General features: G+C 62.6%; 6 protein-coding genes across 6 annotated transcripts; all 6 read left to right on the forward strand.

Moving 5' to 3' along the window:
- Positions 1–1,082: 1,082 nt before the first annotated feature.
- On the forward strand, positions 1,083–2,975 carry LDBPK_171260 (UDP-sugar pyrophosphorylase; the record flags this gene model as incomplete). Its single annotated transcript, XM_003859933.1, has 1 exon — positions 1,083–2,975. One exon carries the CDS (start codon positions 1,083–1,085, stop codon positions 2,973–2,975), a length of 1,893 nt encoding a protein of 630 aa, XP_003859981.1.
- A 1,236-nt stretch (positions 2,976–4,211) lies between these two features.
- LDBPK_171270 (hypothetical protein, unknown function) lies at positions 4,212–6,008 on the forward strand (the record flags this gene model as incomplete). The annotated part of the gene is made up of 1 exon (XM_003859934.1): positions 4,212–6,008. One exon carries the CDS (start codon positions 4,212–4,214, stop codon positions 6,006–6,008), a length of 1,797 nt encoding a protein of 598 aa, XP_003859982.1.
- A 921-nt stretch (positions 6,009–6,929) lies between these two features.
- On the forward strand, positions 6,930–9,227 carry LDBPK_171280 (hypothetical protein, unknown function; the record flags this gene model as incomplete). The annotated part of the gene is made up of 1 exon (XM_003859935.1): positions 6,930–9,227. One exon carries the CDS (start codon positions 6,930–6,932, stop codon positions 9,225–9,227), a length of 2,298 nt encoding a protein of 765 aa, XP_003859983.1.
- Positions 9,228–12,375: 3,148 nt separating this feature from the next.
- Positions 12,376–13,815, forward strand: LDBPK_171290 (hypothetical protein, unknown function; the record flags this gene model as incomplete). Its single annotated transcript, XM_003859936.1, has 1 exon — positions 12,376–13,815. One exon carries the CDS (start codon positions 12,376–12,378, stop codon positions 13,813–13,815), a length of 1,440 nt encoding a protein of 479 aa, XP_003859984.1.
- A 3,961-nt stretch (positions 13,816–17,776) lies between these two features.
- Positions 17,777–20,344, forward strand: LDBPK_171300 (hypothetical protein, conserved; the record flags this gene model as incomplete). The annotated part of the gene is made up of 1 exon (XM_003859937.1): positions 17,777–20,344. One exon carries the CDS (start codon positions 17,777–17,779, stop codon positions 20,342–20,344), a length of 2,568 nt encoding a protein of 855 aa, XP_003859985.1.
- Positions 20,345–22,295: 1,951 nt separating this feature from the next.
- LDBPK_171310 (hypothetical protein, unknown function) lies at positions 22,296–23,663 on the forward strand (the record flags this gene model as incomplete). The annotated part of the gene is made up of 1 exon (XM_003859938.1): positions 22,296–23,663. One exon carries the CDS (start codon positions 22,296–22,298, stop codon positions 23,661–23,663), a length of 1,368 nt encoding a protein of 455 aa, XP_003859986.1.
- Between the last annotated feature and the right edge of the window lie 1,236 nt (positions 23,664–24,899).

Below are 24,899 nucleotides of genomic sequence, written 5' to 3' on the forward strand. Positions count from 1 at the left end.
TTTTAGCGCAGTTCTCACATTGTTGTTTACGGTGCTGTCTTGCATCTCCCTCTGCATCGCGTTGCCGCCAACGTTTCGCGATGCAGCTTCCCAGTTCCCAGTTTTGTGAGGAAGCTGGCACGCCGACAGCTCACTGCGCCCTTGGCGGGTTTGAGCGGGTGGCACTGTATACACGGACTGCGCAACAAAAGAGCCTTCCCCCCTACCACCACCAATATGTGTAAGCACACCTGCGACGGCGCAAGAATGTGCCATGGCCCGTCTCGTGAGTAGCGTGATATCTGCGTGTGCTCTCTCCCACACAAGAAGACGCTGAACATGTGCCTGACCAGTGTCCCGTCGCCGCGAATCGGATAAGGTCTGGTCCTGGCCGCAGGCCTGCCTAAAAAGGGCCGATGCGGCCCGCGAGTGTCGCGAAGGCGTGGTCCAACTTGTGCGCCCAAACGCGGCGGAACGCTGAAAAGGGCAGGCAGCCAGCCAGGAGCATCAGCGATGCGCTTCACATTCTTTCCGTTCCTTGACCTTCTTCCTCCCTCCCCAGTCTTGCGACAACGCTGTCGTGCATGAGCACAACAGAAAAGTGCTGCGCCCCCCCCCTCCCCCGAGCGTTGCCCCTGCTTGGACTTGATCGTTCTGGTCTTAAGTTTGCGTGCCGCTCCCCGCCCTTCCCCTTCTTCCTCCACCTCGCCGTGTATAGGCCGGCGCCTGTGTGTGTGTGCCACCATGCACGGATCAAACCTCCCCTGACAGGCACGACAACCCACCCATCGAGACACCTCCCTCCTCTCACACCCTCTTTTCACCTTTTTACTCTCTTCTTTGCTTCGTGGATTTTTCGAGCAGTTTCGGGGAGGGGCTACGCTCGCTGCTGGTTGTGCCTGTCCTTCTCACCTCTTCTGTCTTACCACCACCACCGCCACTACCCCCCTCACTCGGAGGGAGCGCTTCGACGCTGCTTGACCCGCCGCCGCGCCCCTCCGCACAACCCTTGTATGGCTGCTCGTCTTGTCTTGCGTCGTTGTCTGTCGCCTCTTCCCCGCCGAGCCCGTCTGCTCTCTCCTTTTCTGTCGATACGCGGCCTCATGACGAACCCGTCTAACTCCAACCTGCAGGCGTTGCGCGAGGAGCTCTGCACGCCTGGCCTGGATCAGGGTCACCTCTTCGAGGGATGGCCGGAGACCGTGGATGAGTGCGACGAGAGGCAGATCGCCCTCCTTACAGATTTGTACATGTTTTCAAACATGTATCCCGGCGGCGTCGCTCAGTACATCCGCAACGGGCACGAGCTGCTGGCGCGTGAGAGCGAAGAGGTGGACTTTGCAGCGCTGGAGATGCCCCCTCTCATCTTCGAGGCCCCGTCGCTGCACCGGCGCACGGCGGAGAGGACCGCGCTGGAGAGCGCCGGAACCGCGATGCTGTGCAAGACGGTGTTCGTGCTGGTTGCTGGTGGTCTGGGCGAACGTCTGGGCTACTCAAGCATCAAGGTGGGCCTGCCGGTGGAGACGGCGACGAACACAACGTATCTCGCCTACTACCTCCGGTGGGCACAGCGAGTGGGAGGGAAGGAGGTACCGTTTGTGATAATGACCTCTGACGACACGCACGACCGCACGCTGCAGCTCCTGCGCGAGCTGCAGTTGGATGTGCCCAACTTGCATGTGCTCAAGCAGGGGCAGGTCTTCTGCTTCGCCGACAGCGCCGCGCACCTCGCCCTGGACGATACAGGGAAGCTGCTGCGCAAGCCGCACGGCCACGGCGACGTGCACTCCCTCATCTACAACGCGACTGTGAAGAGAGACGTGGTGCCGAACTCCGGCGACGGTACCGCGACGGCGCAGCCACTCGTGAACGACTGGCTGGCGGCCGGCTACGAGTCCATTGTCTTTATCCAGGACACCAACGCCGGCGCGACGGTCACAATCCCCATCAGCCTCGCCTTGAGCGCCGAGCACTCGCTCGACATGAACTTCACCTGCATCCCTCGTGTGCCGAAGGAGCCGATCGGGCTGCTATGCCGAGCCAAGAAGAATAGCGGCGACCCGTGGCTGGTCGCGAGCGTGGAGTACAACGTCTTTGCCGAGGTTTCGCGCACGCTTAACAAGGATGGCGGCGAAGAAGCCAGTGACCCCACTGGCTTCTCCCCGTTCCCTGGTAGCGTCAACACCCTCGTGCTCAAGCTCTCCAGCTACGTGGACCGGCTGCGGGAGTCGAACGGTATCGTTCCGGAGTTCATCAACCCCAAGTACTCGGATGAGACGCATCGCTCCTTCAAGAAGCCCGCACGCATCGAGTCCCTGATGCAGGACATCGCGCTGCTCTTCTCCGAGGATGACTACCGCGTCGGCGGTACCGTCTTCGAGCGATTCTCGTACCAGCCAGTGAAGAACTCGCTAAAGGGGGCGGCAGCGCTTGTGGCGCAGGGCAACGGCGCCTACTGCGCCGCCACGGGCGAGGCTGACTTCTACGAGCTGCAGCGGCGCCGTCTCAAGGCTATCGGGCTGCCGCTCTTCTACAGCTCGCAGGCGGAGGTGACGGTGGCGAACGACACTATTGGCGTGCATATCTTCCCGATAATCGTGCTGGATGCCATGTGCGCGTCAAGCGGATCCCTCGACGACCTTGCGAGCGTCTTTCCGACGCCGGAAAAGGTGCACATCGATCAGCACAGCACCTTGATTGTTGAGGGCCGTGTCATCATTGAGAGCCTGGAGCTATACGGTGCACTCACGATTCGCGGCCCGACAGGCCCGATGGCGCTGCCGCACGTAATACGCAACGCTGTGGTGCGCAATGCCGGTTGGTCGGTGCACGCGATCTTGTCTCTCGGCGCTGGGTGCGATAGCAGGCTGTCCGAGGTGGACCGCATCCGCGGGTTTGTGCTGGAGAAGACGACCATGACGGTGATGGACTGCCGTACGAAGGGCGAGTCCGAGGCCGGTGCACCGTCTGGTGCGGCTGACCCGGCAAAGTTGTAGTAGTCGCTGCCGAGAGGGTGCCTGCTGGCGTGGGTGCTCCCGTGTAGTTGAACGAGCGCTGGCTCTGCCGGCGCACCGGGCCGTCTTTCCAGCGACGGCGCGTGTGGGTGCCCCAGCGCGGGTGCACACACCGGTGGGAGAGTGCCGTGTGCCAGCCCACACACAGCGCGGCACTGCTGGTCGTCTTACCTCCCTGCCATGAATTCCTATTTGCCTTTCGCATTTCTGCAAGCCGCAGCAGAAGGTGCAGGACGGTGGTGGGCCTCCCCCCCTCACCACCACCATGACGGGTGCCGGCCACACGGACACTTGCGCAGAGCACCGGTGCCACACCTTAGAAGCAACAACGACAGCTCAGAAAAGATGGAAACAGCATGCCGCGGCGACTCGGTGCCATCAGCGAAGGGAGGGAGACCTGCCGGCCACCCTGCCGGCCACCTTGCCCCTCCCCCTCCCCCTCCCCCTCCCCCACGAGCACGTGCCACGTACACGGAGGCAAGCCAAACATGCGCAGAGCCACGCTGTGGACCCGCGCAAGCGAGTGGTTGTGCGTCTGCGTGAGGCCGCTTCGCGCTGACCAGCGGCTTGCCTTCGCCTGTGTTCCTTGAAAGCATGTTTCTGTCCCTCACTAGCTCTCTTTGCTTTACTTACCCGAAGGACTGAGTGCTCAGTCAGTGTGCGAGAGAGGCAAAACATCGACAGCCCCCACCCCCCTCCTCCCCCACCACACCAGCGCACGCGTACGCACAGAGCCACTGCAGCTGCGTCTGCACGTCACTTTAGATCTGAGCTTGTGCCCGGGCCAACGTTTTGCGTTTCCTGATCGCGCGCTGCGTCTCTGCCTGCGAAATCCCTGGTGGCCGTCGCTGCCCATCCGACGGCCAAAGACGCCCGCACGCATACACCCTCTGCGCCAACGCGTGTATGCATCTTTCTAGCCAGAGAGCCAAGCAGCCCAGCTCTTCCCTATCGCTCATGCCCATCATTCTTCGTGTGTGCGTGGCCATCGAGTCGGACGCGGCTCTGCCGTCGACGCCAATGGCACCTTCGCCACAGGCTGCTGCTGCTGCGACGACGGCCCCTGCATTTGCGAGGAGTGCACTAAACCTCCACCCTCTACATCAGCAGCGGCCTGCGCCCCAGATATCAGCCTCAAGGCTGCCTAGCTCGCCAGGGTTGCAGCAGGACTCGGCTCCGCTGCCGACGCCTCGTCACAGGTCGCTCCTGTGGCTATCGATGCAGGTGACGCTGGCCACGACGGTGAAGGCGGTCCTCCAGCAGGTTCAGGAGACGGTGGAGCGGCGCATGTGTGCCTCATTATGCGCCGGCTACACACATGGCGACCACCACGAGATCAGCGGAGGCAACAGTGCCCCTTGTGCCTTGGCCCGCCCTACTTCGCTGCTGGGCCGCAGCGGCGGCAAGGATCACAGTAGCGGTTCCGTCGTGGATGGTACCCAGGCAGCCGACCCGTTGACTTCTCGTACTCCTCATCTGACAGATAGCTTGCAGGAAGCGGAACTCTGTCTCTGCCTGCAAGACAAGGATGGTGAGTACCGCTGGGCCGGCGGCACGCAACACTTCCACAAGGTGGCCGTGCTGCGAGCGCCGTTCATTACGGAAGTGTGCCTCCGCACGCACGCCGTCTTCGAGGAAGAGAGGCGCCGGTCGCGCCGCGAGGCGAGACAAGAGCGAACTTCATCAGCGCGGTCGTCGTCGTTGACCTTGGCATCACACGCGCCGTCTCTGCTTCCCAGCCTCTACCGCAGCGCTGAAGACGCTCTCAACGTCAGCGATAGCCGTGAGTGCAGCGATGAGCATTCGGACCAGCGCGCGAAGAGCACACATGGAAAGCGAGGGGGTGCGCCCGGCAATGCCCCGGACACTTCGGCTGCCACAACGACAGTCAACAAAGGCCATGCAGCGCACACGCTGACCGGCCAGTCCTTTGCGAGGAAGGCCGGTCGGCCAAGGTTCGCTTTCTTGAAGGGTGTTGTGGTGCCCATGGTCGTGCTGCGGCAGTGCAACCCTCAATACGCCATGGTTGGCAAGCACCACCCGCACGGCCGCACCCCTCGACAGTATGCAGAGGTGCGGGTACCGGCTGACATGCAGGCGGAGCCACTCGATGACTTCCTGCGCAGCTCTGGGACTGCACCGGCCAGTGACACGGCACAGGTCACGTCGGAGGAGTCAGTTGCTCATGCCTCTGCTCATGCGGAGCTGTTGCCGCTACGAGTGACCGCGCTGTCAACTTCGGATAGACTTGGTGACACGGTATTGCGGTCTCCCGCCTCACCGCACAGCACCAGCGCTCCGGCGACGAGAGACATCTCAGCTGAGACACCTTGTCTCGCTGCCGCGCTGATGCCCGCGTCCTCGACGTCGACGCTACCAAGCTGCTCTGCGCCGCTTGACCGATCGTGCGGAGTCGTCGAGGACGCCCATAGTCCCCGTACCCGCCCTTCGATTTTTGACACCCACCAAGTTCATTCCTACCACTCGACCGCGGCAGCGACGGCGCACACGGCTACAGCGGCAGGGCCAGTCGGCCTGGTGGCGCACGCCACGACGGTGGAGAGGGCGAGCGAAGCGAGTGGCCCAAGTGCCACAGCGGACGCACTGCGCGTGCGAGGGACCGTCGACGTGCAGGCCTGCGAAGCATCGGCGAAGGAGGAAGCCGCAGTCCGCATCGCCTTGGCAGCCGCGCAGCAGGACTACACCGCCGCGCTAGCCGAGTACAAGTCAGTGGTGGCATGCTCATCTGCCAAGCCCACCGCGGCAAGCGAGTGTGAGGTGCAGCCCTGGCAGCCGGCTCAGTGTGCTGACGCAGAGCTGGCGACTCTCCTGCAGCGGAGGGTCGAACTGCAGAGACAGCTAAAGGTGTGCCGGGAGGCGGAGCAACAGTGTGAGCGACTGACCATGCTGGCCGAGCGCCTAGAGAAGGCGGTACGGGAGCAGGAGGAGCGTCGCGTGCCGCGGACGCCGCTGCGCCACGGCAATGATAGTGCCGCATTTTCGGCTGGCTACTAAAGTGATAGGAGGGTCACTGTGCGTGTGTGTAGGTGTGTACGGGGGTGGCGGGGCGGAGGGACGGCGAACACTTACGCACAAGCGTTCCGCAGAAAACACTCCGCCGCCCTTTCTCTTCCTTGTAATTCGTGTGCGGAATACCTGCCGGCTGTCTCTCGTGCCGTGTGCACGTACCGCCATCCGCGCACGTGCCCGAGGCACAGAGAACGATGAAGTGATGGGTCGCAATCGCCTTCCCGGCAGCAAGCTCTCTCCTCCCCTCCAACGCGGAAAGGAACGCCGACACGTTACGCCACGCGCTGGTGAAGGAACTCGTCGCTTGCATGCGTATGCGTTTCTGCGCATGTGGGGCAGGTATGTATCTACGTATGGCGCATGTAACTCGCTTGACTGCATCCTTCGACGGCACTGGATAGCACCCCGCACGTGCGCCCAGCGCGGACCCTTGGAGTGGGAGCTTGTAAGAAACCGTGTGCGCACGCATCTTACACAGATGCATGCACACGCTCGCGAACGCCGGTGCAAGTGAGATGCATGCCAGCGCACGCTGCCGCCCATACGCAATGGTGCCGCTCGCCGCTCTTCCCCTGTGTACACCGGCGGCCCTTCTTCTGTCCCCGCACGGGTACTCCGCGTCGGCCCTCCAGTCTCCTCCACCCATCCTTCACCTGCCCTTGGCTGTGCATGTTTGGAGCGCTTCTTTATACGCACCCGCATCTGCAGCGCACGCTTTCATCGTGCTTGTTGGAGGCGTACCGCCGGACATACCTTCCATACAGATCCATAGATTGGCGTCGTGGCCTTGCCGCCTGTCGTGCCTCTCGACGGACTTGCTTCTCTGGCGCAGGGGTGGGGGCTGGCGAATACGCATGCACGTACTCACGAATCGTAGACGCGGCCCTCTTCCACGATCTCTCCTTGATGCGGAGTGCCCTCTCGACAACGGGCACGAGACACAGGCACGCCCGGGGACCCACTAACACTACTCCCATCACGCCACTACACATGCCGCCCTCCAGGGTGCACCCTGACGTGAGAGCGATGGTGGTTGTCGTGGACGTGGTCCGCCCTCTTGCGCAGGCGACAGTCTCCTCCTCGCCAACGACGGCCCTTGCGGTTGAGCGCCTCGAGATCGACGTGGATGTTGTACCCTTTAGCACAACGGCAGACGCGCTGCTCACGGATGTGGCGGTGGCTCTGCAGGAGATGCAGCTGACCATGTGTGTTCCCCTGCAGGCGGCCGCGTTGGCATCAGGGAGAGTGTTGCCTCCGGTAGCGTGGATACAGGAAGCTGTGGTGGTCAGTGCCAGCAGTGGCTTAGACAGGTGGCAACGCTCATCGACCCCGTTTCTCGGACGCCGCTACGCAGCAGCTGTGCAGCACGCACAGAACTCTGTAGACTCCCGCCAGATGCCCGCTGCGGCGCCTGCGTTGTCGTCCTCGCTGGTGCTTCGCATCGGGAGCGACTACGTCGTGGAAGACATGACAGGGCAACTCAGCCCGCCAACCGCCGTCTGGTCGGTTGTGCCTCAGTCAATGGAGGCTGCCAGCAGCATTGCAGGCAAGCCGCCTGCACAGGCAGCACTACTTATCACGTCCTCCCCCCATCTGCTGACCCCAGACCGCGCGCCAGAGGGTGTCGCTGTGGAGGCACACGGCGCCCTGCACGCACCTCTTGCTGCTCTGCCGCCGCCCTCACGAGGCAGCGCTGCGACGATGATGCCCGCCTCCAGCCGCGTTCGTGGCGGCGATCTGCTCCCTGGCTCTCAGCCCACCGTAGCCTCCGCCGCCGTGGAGAGAGCTGCCGCAGATTTCAGCCAAGACGAGTGCTTGTCGATGCCCTCCCTTACTGTCGGCTCCACCGCACCGCCACTGTCGCCACCGCCACCTCTCCCGCAGCAGCAGTCACCGACACGTGCCGTATCCCTCAAAGATGCCGACGCGGTCGCCTTCGGCCACCTGCAGGCCCACCAGGCACAGATACTGAATCATGACACTCAACGCTGCGACGACTCGCCCAACGCCAGCACCTCCGTTGCCGCCCCTGCGGAGGAGCAGAGGCGCCTTCAGCGCACTCTTTCCTGGGCCGCGGCCGAGACTGCCGTACAGGCGGAGGTGGAGCGTCTGCAGGCAGAGCACGTGCTCACCGGAGAGCAGGGAGAAGGAGGGGCAGCGACAGCGACGAGAAGGGGCGCTGGCGCGAATTTCAATGATGCCGCCAGCGGCGATACACACGAAGGGACGGCAATACACACAGCAGGACGGCGGGACGGCGGCTCTGCCTCCGACACATTTTCTCCACCGCGACTGCGAGCGCAGTCGCTTGCGGCACTCAGAGAGGAGATCGGTGCCTATGAGCGCGAAGCAGCGACGCTGCGCCGGGCAACGGAGAAGGCACGGCAGTGGCGAGAGTCGACGAAGCAGCAGTTGTGCGAGGAGGTCGCACGGCTGGAGAGAGAAGCAGTCCAGCGGAGTGCGGCGCTGGCAGAGCGCGACGTGCTGCGGCGCCGAGTGGAGCAACTGGAGGTGCAGGTGGCTGCTGCGAAGGCGATAGAGGTGGCGCTGCTTGTGACGCAGGGGACCGCAGCCGTGCTTCCACCAGCGTCAGCAGATGCCCAGCGAGCAAAGAGAGATTGCCGAGCGATAGGCGGTTCTGCCAAGTCGCACCGGCCGTGTGTGACAGCGGCGATCACGATGCCGGCCCTCGAGTGTTTCAGTGACAATTCCGCATCGGAGCATGGCGACTCCTCCGAGCACTCGTCGCCAACACCGCCACCTGCGCCAGCGTTGCCGCCGCCGTCACAGGCCTGCCGATTGGCGCCTCGCGTGAACGGACATGCTGCGGAATCCGGTATGGGTGCGCATCGCTGGTCTGGTAGGCGTGTTTCTCTTACCCATTGCGACAGGGCAGCAGCGCCAACGACAAGCACTGCATATTTGCTGCCTGAGGCACAACGGCAGCCCTCGCACAGTCGGAGCGGGCTCGGTATCGAGAGAAGCTTCCTATCACCATCCCTTGAGGCCGAGGTGCGGGCAGCGCTGGATAGCGACGACGACGACGCCGGCTCGTCCGTTACAGACAACCGCAAAAACGGCACGGCGAGTGCAGAGGCAACGACCGGAGGTGGTAGCGCGTGTCGCTGTGACACGATAGCGGGGAAGGGTGCGGAGGCGGCGCGGCAGCCACCTGCGGTGGGGACGCGGGGGCGAAGGCAGTGATCGACTGCCACCGCGAGTCGCACTGCAGGCGACGCTTCATTCGAGCTGCTCACGGCTTCTTGGATGACTGTGGATGCCGCTTCTCCTGCTGCGGCTTGTGCTGCCGTCGGGGCAACTCCATTCCGTAGGGCCGTCAGGACCGCCTCCTCGCCTTACCCCGCCAGCCCCTCTGCGACGTCTCCACATCCGCACCGGGCGGGTGCAGCAGCGCTCGCCTTCCTGCCTTGTTCCAGTGGAGGTGGCGAAGGCGCCACGCGGCACGGAATCGGCGCCTATCGGCAACCGCGGAGAGGAATGGCAAAGGTGACAGCGGCTGCCTCTGTTGCTGAGTGCAGCGCCACTGCTGTCCATCTCGGACTCACAGACAGGCACCTTGCCCGTATCGCTCTCGGCCACGGTGACGTGACGTCGCTGCCGATGGACGTGTCGAGTGTGCGTGACAGCAGCCGCCGCAGTCCTAGTAGGGGCGGGCCGCCGTCACGACGGCTGGGGCATGGCTACCTGTTCCCGTCGTGGCGCACCACCTCTTCCTCCTAGGAGGGGCGATCGCGGCGCTTCCAGAGGGCTTACCCACATTCTCCTGCCACCCAGACAACGATGCGACGACTCTCTCTCGTTCACTTTGCATGTGCGTGTGTGCGTGTGCGCGTGTGCGCGTGTGTGCGTGTGTGCGTGTGCGCGTGTGTCGGCGTCCGCTCAGTGTCGGGCGCCCACACGGAGAACAGTACTCGGGCGCTTTATGCGGCGCGCGTTACACTTTCAACGGTTGTGCAGCCACGCGCCCCCTCCAAGCGCATTCTCCCGTGCGCGGACAAGGATGTCTCGAGCACGTCGCGGCCCGAGTTGAGGTGAATGCCACTACAAACACTCTAGAACACACCCACAACGACCTCAATCAGCGATGAACGGTAACCACCGCTACCGTGAGTCTTGCGTTGGGTTGCCACCGTCGCCCTGTGACGCACGCTGCCGCAGCACCATTTCTTCTCTCCTGTGCATGGAGGAGGCCGCATGCTGGCGCGGCGCCGCATAGAGTGCGCTTGCCCACGGATGCACGTGCGACCAGCGATATGCATCTCGCCGGGTTATTTCTCTTCCTCCACTCTCATGGACTTGGCAGCCTTTCCTTTCCCTTTTTCGCTCCGGTCGAGATGCTACAACTGCTGCCATCATTCTCGTCGGACGGTACGCCCCCCTCCCCTCCTACCACCACCACAACTGCGCTGCACAGAAGGAGCATTGGCTTCGGTGAGGTGGTGTGCAGAGGGCGGATCTGTTACGCTTCCTCTTGTTTTTTTTTTTCTGCTGAGGTGGGTGTGGGAGTAACGCGTGCGTATGCGCTTCCATTTCTCCTCTCCAGCACGTCTGCCCCGCGCTCCGGCCACGACGATGGCTATCCGCTCCTTACCTCTCCTCGGCTGCACCAGTGAGCGTTTCGCCTGTGTGTGTGCGGCGTCTCCGCTAGCTCTTTCTGGCGGCTCTCGGCCGCGGCGTAAGTGCGTGCGTGTCCTGCGTGCCAGCCTTCTCTCCTTCAAGTTGGGGAGGCTGCAAGCCGGCTCTACGGCCTCGTCTGTGCATTCGAAGTGCACCCTCCCCCCCCCCGCTTCCCCCTCGCGCCAGCCGGGCGACGTCGCAAGGCGTTTGGCGACATCGCCCTATAACCGGTTAGACGGTGGGGATGGAGCCCCCCCTCTCCATCAACACAACAGGTGCCTTTTCTTACCTCCTCCGCCCCTCTTCTTTCACGTTGACCTCACTCACACACGTGAGCGAGGGCATGTATTATGCACGTACCGTGTGCATGCGTGCGTGTGTGTACGCCTAGAGGCACGCTTTCCGTACGCTCTGCTTGCCGACCGCTTCTCCTCCTCCTCGTCCTCCTCCCTAACCCTCTCTGCTCTCGGGCTGCGGTTGTGCGTTGTTGCCGCTCGCAGCTCTTCGGTCACACACGTGTGTGCTGCCCACTGCCATTGAAATTTGGCCTCCCCACAGACCCCCTCCCTCCCCCGACTCCACACCCAGAGCGTGCGCGCCACCGCACCCTTCACCTCCCTACCCTCTCGCTTCACGGGCCGCTGCACACGCGCACACACGGGCAGTGCCCTCATCTTCTCCACCCCGGATCTCACCGATCCCACCACACCGACTTGCCCCTGCTCGCTCGCCTCGTCGCGACGGCCGACGCCTTCCTTCTTGTCACCCGCGCATCCGCTTCTGCACGGCCCCCGCCCGCCTCTCTCTCTTCACTTCGCGGGTGCCCTTCGCCACTGGCGGTGCACTCGTCATCATACGCAGCCGAAAAGTGAAGCCGGCGCTGCACACGTGTAGGCCCGCACGCGCGGAGCGATCACGCCCGGCTTCACCCCCTTGTATTTGGCCGGCACCGCAGCTTCTCAGCAGGCACACGCGCGCACACCCGCATCTACGGCACGCATTACGGTAGATGTCAGGCATTTGTGGTGCCGCGGCGACGGCGGCGTTGATGGCGCCGCCGAACAGTCCACCGGAGCGCGAGATGACGGTTCCGATGCATGACATATCTGCAGACGTTGGGCTTCGCGCGGCAGCGCTTCCACGCAACATCAGCAGCTGGGAACTTCTGGACGTCGAATCGGACGGGGGCCCTGTAGACTTTTCGGGGTCGTCGCCAATCCAGGCTGGGTGCCGGCCCACTTGCGCGGAGGTCGCCGTGGATCACGGAGATGGCGGAGGCCACGCTCTGCAGGCGTCGGCGGCAACCGAAGAGCCGAAGGCCACCCTTGGGGAGCCGCCCGTCGTACTTCTACAGTTGTTCGACACAGAGAGCCGCCACACCGCAGACGACACCTCGTCGGAGCACGCGCCAAGCGGCGCCCCCGCTCCAAACGGGCGTGACCAGCACCGCTCTGGTGTCGGCAAGTTAGCAGAGGCGCATTACTCCCTCACCCGCAGCGTGTCAACAGTGTGGTCCCTCCTCTCCACTACCTCTCAGGCTCACCTACCAGTGGCTCACACCCGCCTGTGCCCGGTGCTGGGCACGACGACGACTGCCACCCCCAAAGACGCTTGCTGTCTCGGCATCGCCGTCACTGAGACCACCTCTACTGGTCAGGCCGGCGATCACGAGCAACACGATGACAACATCAACTCCTTGCACGCGAGCTCGGGGATGGCAGGGACGTGGAGGGTGGATTCCCTTCCGAGCTCGCTGCCGCTGGCGCCACAAAGCATTGGCGTGTCGCACTCCTACGAGGCGGCCACGGAGCAGGCGAGCCATGGCACCGGTGCGCCAAGCTCCGCGACGCCAATGGGCGCCGCGACAAACGCTATTCTCATCCCTCGCGTCATCAGTGTCGCTACGACGTCTCTGGCGAGCGACTGTGAGCCGTGCATGGGCGAGTCCCGGCGGGCGGGTGTGTGGACGCCGATCTTGGCGGATACTGCCACTCTCAGCGATCAGGCCGCGGTGACCTCGCTCGCATCGACACTTCCATCGCCTTCTCACGGCGCACCTGTGCTTTCAGAGGACAGTCTTCGACGGCTCGGTGAAGAGGTGTCAGCCAGGGAGGCGCAGGTGGCCGCTGCGGCGATGGCGCTGGAAGGCCAGCTGGAGTTTGATGGACCCTCATCTATGGCACCATCGCCTTGCCCCAATCCCTGGGCTAGCGCGGGACCGAGGTGCGCGTGCGAGCAGCCAGCAGAGCTGCTCGCGTGGTTGATGAAGCCTTTGGCGTCGCTGTGCGACCACCGGCCGCATCCTTGCACCTGCGAGGAGGATAGGGAGGAAAGCGGTGCGGCGAACATTTCGGATACTGCTCTAGCTGGAAGCGCCTCCGCGCAGAGCAGGCAGCGCGAAGAGAGGAGAGCGGCGGCATGGCTCTCGCGGCGCATGTCCTTCATCTCTTCGTCATCCCTTGCCACATCGCTGCTGCCCTCGGCTATGGCCAACACCACCTTTCCTTCAGCGGCGTCGCCCGCCACTTCGGCTGCCTCGTCCTCCATCTTCACGCTGGAGTCGTCGCTGCTTTGGTCGCAGGCCTGCATCGTGTGCGCCGGCAGCTCGCAGCGCGCTCTCAAGGGGCTGCACCAGCTATGCGACTATGTGTGGCAGGACTTGAAGAACCACTGGTACCCGCAGCTACGTCTCGTGCTCGGCGATCACTCGTCGGCGCGCAAGATCCGCTACGGCCGTCACGCGCGCCGTCGTCTTAAGCCGAAGCGCACGCCAGGGAACGGCGAGAGCGCCACAGCGACCAGTGACACTCCTACGAATACCACCACGGGAGTCTCTCCCGCCGCCTGTGGCGCTGCCGCCGCCTCCCCTGTAGGGACAATGCGGTGTCGCAGCGTGTCGTCACCATGCTTCTTCAACGGTGATGTCCGCATCACCAGCGACTCAGCCGCGCATCCGTGCATGTCGTGGAGGGATAGAGCCGCGGCGGCAGCGACTCTCCATCTCCATGCCAGCAACAGCAACAGCACCAACAGCAGTGGTGCCAGCAGCCCACTGCCGGCTCAGTCCACCAAGGAGGGTATGCGACTCTACGCGGTCATGACCGCCGAGGCCGTCGCGTCAGCCGCGCAAGGTCTTCTGGTGTTCCTCCTGTGAGGACAGAGGCACAGGAGGGCCTCTCTCTCCGCGCGCGCGCTCTTCATGTGTCTTTTCTACAAAAAGCCCACTGTACTACATGTGATGGTGGTGCTGACGGTGGCAGCGGCGGGAGGACGAAGAAGAAGAAGGGGCGGGGGACGCATTGTTACGCACGTGCTGCCCTCGCCATCATTCGGCGTGTGTGTGGCGTGGTCGCCTCCACCTGCCGCGCCGGCTTCTTTCCTGTCGTGCCGTCTCTCGTGCCCTTCCCATTTTTTGTTTCGCCTGCTTGAACAATGTATCCATCTATGAAGATGGTGGCGCATAGAAGCGCTGGCGTGTGTGTGCGCATGTGTGTCTGTCTGTGTCGGGACTCAGTGCACGGAAAAACTATAACCCCCCCCCCACTGACCACCTCCTCTTCCCTTTTCTTTCTTTGGCTTTGTTTTGCGTCCACGGCGGTCGACTGCGTCCGACGCTGTGCCCGTTTATTTCGCTCACCTTTCCTATTTCGTTTTCTGCTGCTGCTGCTGCTTCGCTACTGCTGCTGGCGTATGTTGCTCGTTGCAGTTCTGGTTGCTGCTGGAGTTGTTGACGAGTCGTGTGCATGCTGAACACGGTGCATGTTGTGTGTTGTGCGTGTGTGCTGGCGACATTGTCGTGCCAAGCGTACATTCCTTTCCTTTGCGGTGCTTCTCTCCCCCCATTTTCATTTTTCGGTTTCGTCCTGCCGAACCAACGCCCTCGTCGCGATGTGTCCGCTCTGCAGGAGCGCATTTTTTCCCCTCCCCGCCCCGCCTCTCCGTTACACATCTGCTGCCTTCTTCGCTTGTTGCTGATGGTGGGGGAGGGGGCGACATCTCCTCGCCCTCGTTGCGTACACATGCTGCGTTGTGAGGGTGTGGGGCGTGGGATGTGGAGTGTGAGGTATGCGCCTCTTTCCGTTGATGCATATACACATATGCATATATCTTGTATATATATGTATGTATACGTGTATACATGCCATCTGTGATGAAGACGTGCCTTGGAGAGTGTATGCCGACGACGAACTCGCGCGCGCCCTCTCCGTCTCCTCATCCTTTTCTCCTCTGCTGCTCCTTCGCCACCAAGCGAGTGAGGGCACGAGTCCCCGCGGACGCCGTATTATTTCCTTCCTTTGTGTACACTTCTCATTGACGCTCGCACGCATTCCTCGCGGTACGGCGGTGCGACGCGGCCGGGGGTGGGGGTGGGGAGATGTGGGGCCTTTCCTTCTGTCCCGTGCAATGGATAACCTTACTTTACCCGGGAGCGTTCCCTTTCGTTTCCGTTTTCGCTGCGGATGGGCCTCAGTGACCGCACGGCCCCTCATTTTCTCGCTCCTTCTTTCGGCCGTCCGCGCCATCATAGTAAGCCCCCCCGCCCATCCAACCCCCCTTCATATCTCCACCCGGCGAGATAAGAAGCGGGGGGGGGGGTGGAGCCGCTCTCAGCAGTACGCAAACGCAGGCATACACGCGTATCTGTGTTCTTGAATTTTACGCACTCCACTCCTGCCGGTAGAGCCTCGGTGTAAGCGGCACGATCGCACGCACCACTTTCCCAGAAGTCGGGTCGACAGAGACGAATATGCCGACTCGCTTGATGGCCTCGGCGTCACATTACACACACACACACACACATACACACACCTTCCCTCTCTACTTCATTTACGTTGCACATGCGCTTGCTGCCGTGTGCCATGCATTTTGATCAGCGTCTTCCGGCTTCTCTCATGTGCCGTTGGCGCTTTTCTTTTTGTGTTGTCCACATCAGCTCTATATTATGTCGAGAGGTCTTTGCTTGTGGCCGTCCGCCTCTCTTTCAACTTCTCCGCGCCCCACAGTGCCCCCTCCCACCCTCATCAGCGCCAGCAACTTCAAACCTGCCCCCTCCCCCTGCACTTCTCACGCGCACTTCCCATTACCAAGTTTGTTCGTGTGTGTCTCTGTCTCGTCTTTCATCGATGTTTGTGTATGTGCTTGCACGAGCGTGTGTGCGCCGGCGAGCAGTCCTCACCATCCATGCGCCGGCCCTCCCCCACTCTATCACGTCTCGATACGTCGGTTTTTCTCCTCCCTGCTCCCTCCTACCAGCTCTCTCTTTCTCTTCCCTCTTGCTCAGCTCTCTCAGTTCTTTTTTTTTTTCAAGGCGTGCTGCGCGTGCCGCGTGCTGTCCTCTTCAAATCCACGTGGTGGTGGTGATGCTCTCTTTCTCTGTTTCCTTCTTGCTGTTAGTCTTCCCGCTGTGTGTCCACCCATAGCTGATGATGATGATGCCGCCGCTGCACGCCACGTGCGGTCGAGTCGTATTCGAACGCATGTCTGGTCTTTCTGTTTTCTCTCTTGCACATGCCGGCTTGCAGCGCATCTGCTGCCATGATTTTGTATGCGCGTGCGTGTGTGTTGAGTGAGTGCGCAGGGCCACGCACCACCCTTCTCTCACGTGCTCTCCAGTTTTGCCCCTCCCTCGCTTTTTCCCCTGCTGCTGCTGCTGTTATTGTTGGGACGTCTGCCGCAATGGTCGGTTTCGCCGCTGTGCCCTCTCAGCGCGTATAGAACAGAGATGGCCGTGGCGGCGAGAGGAGAAGGGGAGGGATGAGGGAGAGGGAGATCCGCCCGCCCACACTCGGCTGTCCCTGCGTCTCCTCATCCCCTCTCTCTTTCTCTCTGTGTTTGCGTGTGTGCTTGGCCTTCTCTATCTCCGTCTGTCCATGTGCTCTTCTCTTGCGTCCTTTCCAGCAGCGGCGTTTTTTGTTGCTTCTCATGCCCTCTGAGCCCCTCCCCTCCCCCATCATCTTCTTCCTCTCTGACTGTCGAGGCGTCTGCGTCGCTGCACTCCAGCGGCAACGCCATCAGCTCACGGGCGAATGAGTGCATCAACCCCCCAAAACGGACGCGAAAGCGCAGACAGGCGCGACAACGCGCTGCACACAGACCAAGCGAGCACGGACGTGGAGAGGGGTCCTGTCAGCGATGACGAGTGTGGGGGTGGTGCATGTCTATGTGTGTGTGTGTGCACATCACACGTGACGGACGCGCTGAGGGACCTCACCCCTCCTCCCTCCGAGCACATCACGCCTTTTCGCTCTTTGTGTTCGTGCGCTGGTCTCTGTCGTGGTGCCATCCCTGTTGATACGCCGCACTTGGTGGACGTGTTGAGCCGGCAACGAAAAGGGCGAAGGCTGAGGAAAAGATTTGTGAGGCACATGGCCTCATCCTTGCACTCCCCCATCACATGCGCGTTTCGAAGCTCTTTCGTGCGTCTCTGCGCATCCTTCGGAGTTTGCTTCTTCGCGTTTCTCCCTCTACGCGCTCGTCGCAGTGCGAGGAGGGGAGAGGGAATGACCAGGTACCTCTCCATGGCGAGCGACGACGGCATGCCCTCCTTGCTCACCTGCGCCGATGCGCGCCTCGCAGATACCTGCGTCTATGCGCGCCTCTCACGCTCCCTTTAGTATTCTGTTCTGCGCCTCCTCCCTCCCTCCCTCCCTCCCTCATCTCCCTCTCTTCTCATGCGTGCGACACGCTTCGCCGAGGCGTGGCAGCCCCGCGCCGCGCCATCTTCGTCAACGCAGAACACACATACGCATTCCGACACTGGTAGGCACCGCTGCTCTACCCCAGCACCGCCTCTCTCTCATCTGCGCACGTGTGCACTCCTTCGTCCGCGCCACGGACTCTCGCACACGCTTGCCTCGATACTTCTTTCCCACAGGTGAACTGACGGGCAAAAGCGGGAAGGGCGTGGAGTACAGTGGAAGAGACGGCGAGTAGCGGCGCACCGAGCCCGACAGCGAGGGGAAGAGGCGTGAGGAGACGTGGCTCTCCATAGTGCACCACCAAGGTCGCTCGCACGGGGCACAAGCACACAGTGACACTGGCTTCCCCACGAACACATTACTGAACACGCCTCGTTGCATCAAACACGCATGTCTCGACGCACATTTTTTGAGGGCATGCGCCAGGAGGCCCGCGACCGCGGTGGGTACGACAGCGGGGGCAGTTGCTGCAGCGCCGCAGACCCCAGCGACGCAGGAAGGGCAACCGCTGCAGCGGCTGCCAAACGGTCGAACCCGCACGAAGATCTCGTGCATGTGCTTGACAGGCCGGAGCACTGCTCTGCTGCTGCTGGTATTGCTGGTGGGGATGCAGCACCGTTGTCGCCCTCTATCTCACCGCTCACGGGCCCACCCAGCGGTGCTCCGGACAGCGATTACGGCGAGGTGTTGAGCCCCTCAGAGTGGTGGAAGCACCGACACCGTGATGACGTGGCTAGAGTCTCGACCGCCTTAGGCCAGCCTCAAACCTTTTCACCACCGCCCCAGGCTCCTCTCACTGCGCCGCACAACGATACCCAGCAGCAGCACCAGCACACGCATTTAAGGCAGGAGCACAGGGACGCTGCCAGCAGCAGCAGCGGCGGCGGAAGCAGCGGTTGTTTCCACTCCAACCAGCGCCACCTTGACGAAGAGCACGATGCTCATCACCTCCACGCGCACCCGCGCCTTTCCCCGGATGCCGGCTTCAAGTTTGGTCATGACGATGCGCCGTTCAGCCAAAACAGCTCCTTCACTACGGCCGCCGCTGCTTCTGCAGCTCGCCGCCAGTCAGCCACTGACCGTGCGCGTCGCACCAGTTGTTCCGTCAGTAGCATAGCCGATCTTTATCGGCATGCGGACCGCAGTGCAAGCGCGCCGCGGCGGTTCTCGCTGGGGCGATCCAGCTCCACACAGTCTCGTAAGTATATCGACTCCACATTGTCCTCGGCAGTGCACCGGGCGGGGGCGCGACAGGACCGGTGTGGCAGCATCACTCGCGTGGAGGCTTCACTAGTTGCACTGCAAGTCGAGTTGGCGGCCGAGAAACGCAACAACATTGAGGCGGAGCACCACATCACTACACTGAACCGCGAAGTGAAGCGTCTGCGGGAGGAGAATGCGCGCTTGTCACGCGAGGTGGCGGTTGCCGCGACTGCTGCCCACGGCGCATCCGCACCGCCCCACTCGGTCGCACCCGGCGGCGGTGCGGACGGTGCTGGGGCGGCTTTCTCGTCTTCGACAGCGCAGGCGAATTCGGATGCGGTGACGGCGGAGAAGCGGATCGAAGTCCTCGAGGCGCGTCTCGGTGAGCTGTCGCGTAACATGGAGACGAAGCTGCGTGAGCTGGACACAAAAGACGAGCGCATTCGTCTGCTGGAGCACAAGCTCGCGGACCAGCTGCTGCTGTACTCGGGGATGAGTTACATGGGGGAAGTGTCCACAAACCCTCCTCAGGCTCTGCAGCCGGCCATGATGGTGCGGCACAACTCAGCGACGGCGTCAACACATCAGCAGCAGCGCCGGCCGAGCCGCACGAGGCAGAAGGGCAGTGAAAGAGTGAGCAGCGTCGGAGCCCACGCGTCGCCTTCGCGGCTGTACTGGCAGGCGCAGGCGCCGGACACAACGCTGGCGGGTCCAAAGGTGAGCGCCATCCGATCAGTGAGCGTGCACAACCTGCACGTTGGTCAGAGCGACAACGGCGGCAGCGCCGGCCCGCGGTTGATTTCGCGGGAGCAAGCTAGCAGCACTTGCAATCATGTGCGCCACAGCGATGACGCCGGCGCGTGGGGGGAGGGGGCGCCCACTGACGCAGGGCCGCAGCCGTCCGCTTTTTTGCTGCGGGAGTCCCAGCCCGATGCTAGGGTGAACCGCCCGCTAAGCGCCACGAGGGACCTTCGCCAACAAACGCCGCGCACCTCCAGTTTGCGACGTCGCCCTTACTCGACAGCTTCCCAACCGGGCAGCAGCGACCTTTCTGCAGGGACTCGACCAGCCGCCCGCACGCACAGCTCGGTCAGGCGGCGATACAGCCGTGACGCATTTGGCTCGGCTGGCCACGCTGACGGTGACGCCGCTGGTAGAAGAGCGAGCGGCTTGGAGAAAGCACACCCTCCCGACCGCTCGGGATCGGCAAGCGCTCCTCGGCGCCCGTCCGTGCAGCGGCGCACGTCCACCTCGTCGCTGCGCTCCGCCAGGACTGTGACCCGCGCAGACAGCCAGCGTGCATCTTCTCGCCGCAATTCGGCAGCGTCGCCGGCTCGCCGCAACTCCGGCAACATAACCATCGGCAGCCACCCGATGCGCCTGAGCGTCGGTGCCAGCGCTGGTGGAGATGCGCGTTTTCCATCGCCCGGCAGTCCCGCTTGCGGCAGAGCGCAGTCCATTTTCCTATCGAACGGCTCCACGGCGCGCCGCGGGTCGGCGACCCGTTCTGTAGCGCAGCAGAGCGTGCGCTCTGGGACGTCTACCCGCTCTCGCCCGCAGATTACGTACAGTGCTGACAACGAGTCGGCAACGATCAAGGGGTCGACGACGACAGTGGTGTTTCGAAGCGGCAATGCCACCAACGCCGGCGCCCACTCTTACTACCGGGGCAACTCCTACGCTCGAGATGGCGCCCCGCTGCTACCCTCTCGCTTGACCGCCTCTGGTCCGGTAGTGGCGCCGGGCGACGCGAGAACGGGTGCAGCTGTCGATCTCCCGTAAGACAGAGGCCCGAAGCGAGAGGCAGTTGATGGCTGACAAGGGGAGGCGGTTGCCCAGCGCTGTAGCGTGTTGACGTGTGAGGGCGCACGTGTCTTGCATCGCATCATTATGCCTGTGGGGCGAAGGAGTGGTGCAGTGGGTTTGCAAACATCCAGAGGGAGGAGGACTGGGGCGGGGACTCTGCGTGCGTGAAGGTGCAAAGAAGACAGACGTGAACATCCTTACGGACTGGCGTGTGATCACATGCCCCTGGGAACGCTGAGTACACTTCAGCGTGGCATCTGAGGGTCCCGCACCCAGCTCTCCGTGTGGAAGGCGGCCGAGCAGCCCCCCTCCCCCTGCTGTATCCCTGCCAAATGCCGAACCGCCTGCGGTGCGGACATGGCCAAGTGCCGACGACGTGTGGGAGGTCTGGGCGCCGTGTGGGAGCGACGTGTGGGGCGGGTGGTGGGTGGGTGGAGCTTGCGGCAGGGGGTCGTGCTCTCCGATGCCTGAGCCGGCGCAATGCTGGAAGGCGTGCGTCCAGGGCTGCGTCGCACGACGCGATGGGCGACCTGTGGCAACGCGTGTTGCTCGGCGCCATGTCGAATGACAGAGGGACCGGTCACAGCTGGGAGGCGAACATCGTTCACTTCAGGATTGATTTCACCCCACACCTCCTCTCTCGTGTGATGCTCGGTTTCCGGATCGCTGTGAGGTTTCACCTGCGAATCTCCCACCGTTCTCCCTGCTCTACCCGCATGCCCGAACGCGTCGCCCTTTCCTCTCAGCTGCGACACCTCTCGTGAGAGGTGTGCGCTGCATGTTGTGTGCGGCGGGCGGTGCAGGTCGACTTTGGATGTGTCGGCCTCGCCTCTTCGTGCGGCATCTCGCTTTCGAAGTGTTTCTGCTGTATGAGTATTGTGTTTTGCGTGTTGCGATGTAACATGAGAACCGTCCGTGATGTGCTTACCGTATCGCCGCCTCACTCTATCCCCCCCCTGCCCTCCGTCTGCTGCTGGTATAGCGACTGCATGCATGCGGATACGTAGGCGTGCCCACAGGCACATATTTTCCTCACCACCGCCAATGACGGAGATGTGGAAAGCAGAAAAGGTCGCAGCTCACCGTTTGGGGAGACCCCGCCCCTACTCACTCCCACCGCCATGGGCCTGCGCGTCTCCTGTCCTCCTCCTTCGCTGTTTTTCTTGCTGCTCTGCCTGACATATGACGACCCTGCCTTTCCCCGCTCTGCTCACTCCTCGCTGCACGCGGCATCCTGCGCACCTTTGTCAGCACCTTCTCCGTCACGCGCGCAAGCTTCTCACGAGCGGATTGGCTCCGACCGCAGTCTGTGTTGTGCCACCCTCCACCACCTCCGCCTTCCCATCAGCAGAACCCTTTGCCCCTTCTTTGATCTGCTAAAACACGGCGCAGCCGTCTTCTCCACCGACCACGACCCCTCCTGTCTCTCTCTGCGTTGCCGCCTCCGTCACTTCGTGTTAACATACTCTCGGAGCTCGCCACGCTCACTAGTGCGACCTCTGGTCTATCCCTCGCTCCGCCTGCAGCAGCGGCGGCAGCGGCAGCATAGCGGAGCCGTTTCGTCAACACGCGTACTTGTGCACCAACGGCTGGGGCGAAGCTGCTTGCGCTTTTTTGTACGGTTGTCGGCTTTGCGTAGAGGCACAACCACCCGCATCCAAGCACCATTGTCGCGTCTGGCGCCGCACTTGCACTGTTCTCGTCTTGTGTACGGGTCTGACGTCTGCGTGCTATCACTTCCCCAACCCCTTTCTCTCGCTCTCTGTGTGTGTGTGTGTGTGTCGGCAACGCAGTTGTGCATCTTTTCGAACACGCGCGCCAGCGCCGGCAGTGGATCCCGCATCGATGTGGCGCACGCTCTCTCAGCATCGCTCTTTCCGTTCCTCCTCCGCCTTTTCTCTGCGTGAAAGCTGGTGCGCTGTCGCGTATGGAGTCGCGTTATTCATTGCGGAACGAGAGCCCCACCGAGGGGCTTGCAACGACCTCTTCTGCGAGAAAACATCACGCGCCGTTGCCGCAGCGGCGGCACGGCGCCGCAAAGGCACACCCGCAGATCAAGATTGAGCCAAGCTGCCTCGTCTTCCCCCCGCCGCACTTTGGGCGTTGCATCCAGAACGCCATCTCCATCTACAACGTGTCGAAGCAGCCGTGCGTGTTCAAGCTGCGCAGCCAAAACCCCGAGCGGTACGTGGCGAAGCCGCACGTCGCCATTGTGGCACCGGAGTCTGCAACGCGCAGCTTCGTGACGCTCCGCGACATGAACACGCTGGGAATGAAGAATTTGCCCGAAGGAACGCAAGACCGCTTCCGCTTCTCGCTGAAGCTCTACGACCCCATGACGGTGGACCCGTCGCTCTCGCCGAAGGACCTGTGGAACCTTCTGACGGCGCGCGGGGACAAGGTGGATCATGAGCAGGACCTGATTGCATATTTCACAAAGAGAGACACGCCCGTGGGCGGCCTCGTCACCTTCTTCCCACCAACGTACATCCCCGTCATCCCGCCAGCCGTGCCCAAGGCGGCGCCGCCCCCGAACTCGGCGACAGCGCCGACATCGGCACACACCAGCAGCAGCACCGACAAGCGCGTCTTCAATAGGGACGGGAGCGCTGTGGCGCAGAGGAAGAGGGCAGTCGACGCGGCCGGCGGCGGCGCTGCGTCCCGTTTTCTTGCCGCTTCTGATGCGGTGAAGGAGTGGGCGAAGGCTGCCGCTACGACGCACGGCCTCTGGCTTGGCGTGTTCGCAGTGGCTCTAATCGTGCTTTCTGTAGCCGTTGTGACGAGTCACATGTGGGTCGCTGGTGACGCTGCAGCCGGTCGGGTGCAGGCCACGGCAGCCTCCGGTCGCCTCGCTCTACAGGAGCATCCGACGCAAGCGAGTCGGGCCGATTACACGGCACCTGTTGAGCCACTGCCGCATCATGCGGAGCCCGTGGCGCACTACGCTGTGCCTGCGGCTGAGCCCGTGCAGGCGCAGCAGCATCAGCAACATCACGGGGAGCATCCGAACAGCCAGCCAGAGGCTGCCTCACCCATAGTCGATCCACCCTATGAGCATCACGAAGCGCCACCCGCGCAGGAGGAGGCGCATCATCAACGCCATGAGGAGTATTGGCGGCATCCAGAGGTGCCTGTGGAGCCCACAGTGGCGGAGCCGGTTCACGGGACGCAAGCTGAACAGGTCGCTCCTCAGGAGCAGCAGTGGCAAGAACCAACCTTTGACTATGCACAGCAGCAGCAGGAATCCCACTCTGAGCAGAACCGCTATCAAGAAGGACCCTATGCTCCTCCGTAGGCACAGCATCAGCAGTTGCCAGAGGCAGCACGAACGAAGCAGGAGACACGGAGGTCTAGCATGCACAGGCCTACGAGGGTCGGGTGCAGCACCACCAATCTCGACACTCGCGGGAGTAGAACTGGGCTCGCCGATCAGCATGCCTACGGTGGCTATATGCGCATGCCTGCCTGTGCGTGTGCATTGCTGTTGATACGGCTCGCTTAGGCGTTGCTGCGCATGCCGTAGTAGCCGCTTGCGCTGTTCAGGCTGATGCTCTCCTTCCGCCTCCGCCTCTGCCTCTCTGTCTCTCTCTACACTTTTCGCACGCGTGTTGCGTGCACGTGTTGTTGTTTGATAGTCTCACTCGCACCCTTGCTGGGATGGAGGAGTGCTGTGCGGCTTCTGGGAGTCGCTCTTGTGCGCTTCTTTCCTCTCCTTACCGTAGTGGTGGGCTGCCTTGGGGAGGAGGGGGGCGGCGTTCTGCTCATGTAGATGCATCTCTGACGCGTTACTGAGCGTGCGTACCCGTGGTGAGCGAGGGTGTTTGTGGTCCGGAATTTAGGGAGGCCAGCACGTCCACAGAAAGGCAGGAGGACAGCAGCAACACAAGCAAGCCAAGGATGAGACAGGCGTGCGTGAAGGAGCGGGGTCGAGGGGCGCTTGTGGCACTTTGGGTGTCTGCGTTCTCGTGCACGTTTTATAGATGTCCGTACTCTGTCTCTCAGGTCTCGCGCTTCCACGCACCCCTTCCTCACTTCCACTCCCTTGCTGCATCAAACGTTCGCTGCGTCATCAGCTTCACCTCTCCACCTCCGCTCACTCTCTCTCGCTCGCTCCTCTTCGTGTTTCTTTTTGACACTTCATGCTGTTTTCGAATCCAGCGATGGCGCTGCACATCACAGCATCACCACAGACGTGCATACAGCGCGAGGCGACGCCTGAGCACGGTGGAGCACTCGCCTACCCATCCACAGTTAAAGCACATCTGATGCAGACGCTCCTTTAATCGCACGCTTCGATGCTGCGCGCGCGGGGAGGGGCATAGACCACATGCATGGCTGCACTGCTCTACCTTAACCCATAGATAAGGGTGCACCCGTACACACTTACACCCACACTCTTCTTCTGCTGCTGCTGCTTTCTCGTGTAGTCGGCCACTTGGTCGTCGCTCGTCCGTGCGCCTCTGGCAAGCTGTCTGCGTCGCTTCGCACCTCACGGGCCGTGAGGCCCGCTTTACCGCCGCCCCCCCCCCCC

Source organism: Leishmania donovani, chromosome 17 (genome assembly GCF_000227135.1).
Source record: "Leishmania donovani BPK282A1 complete genome, chromosome 17".
Lineage (NCBI taxonomy): Eukaryota > Euglenozoa > Kinetoplastea > Trypanosomatida > Trypanosomatidae > Leishmania > Leishmania donovani.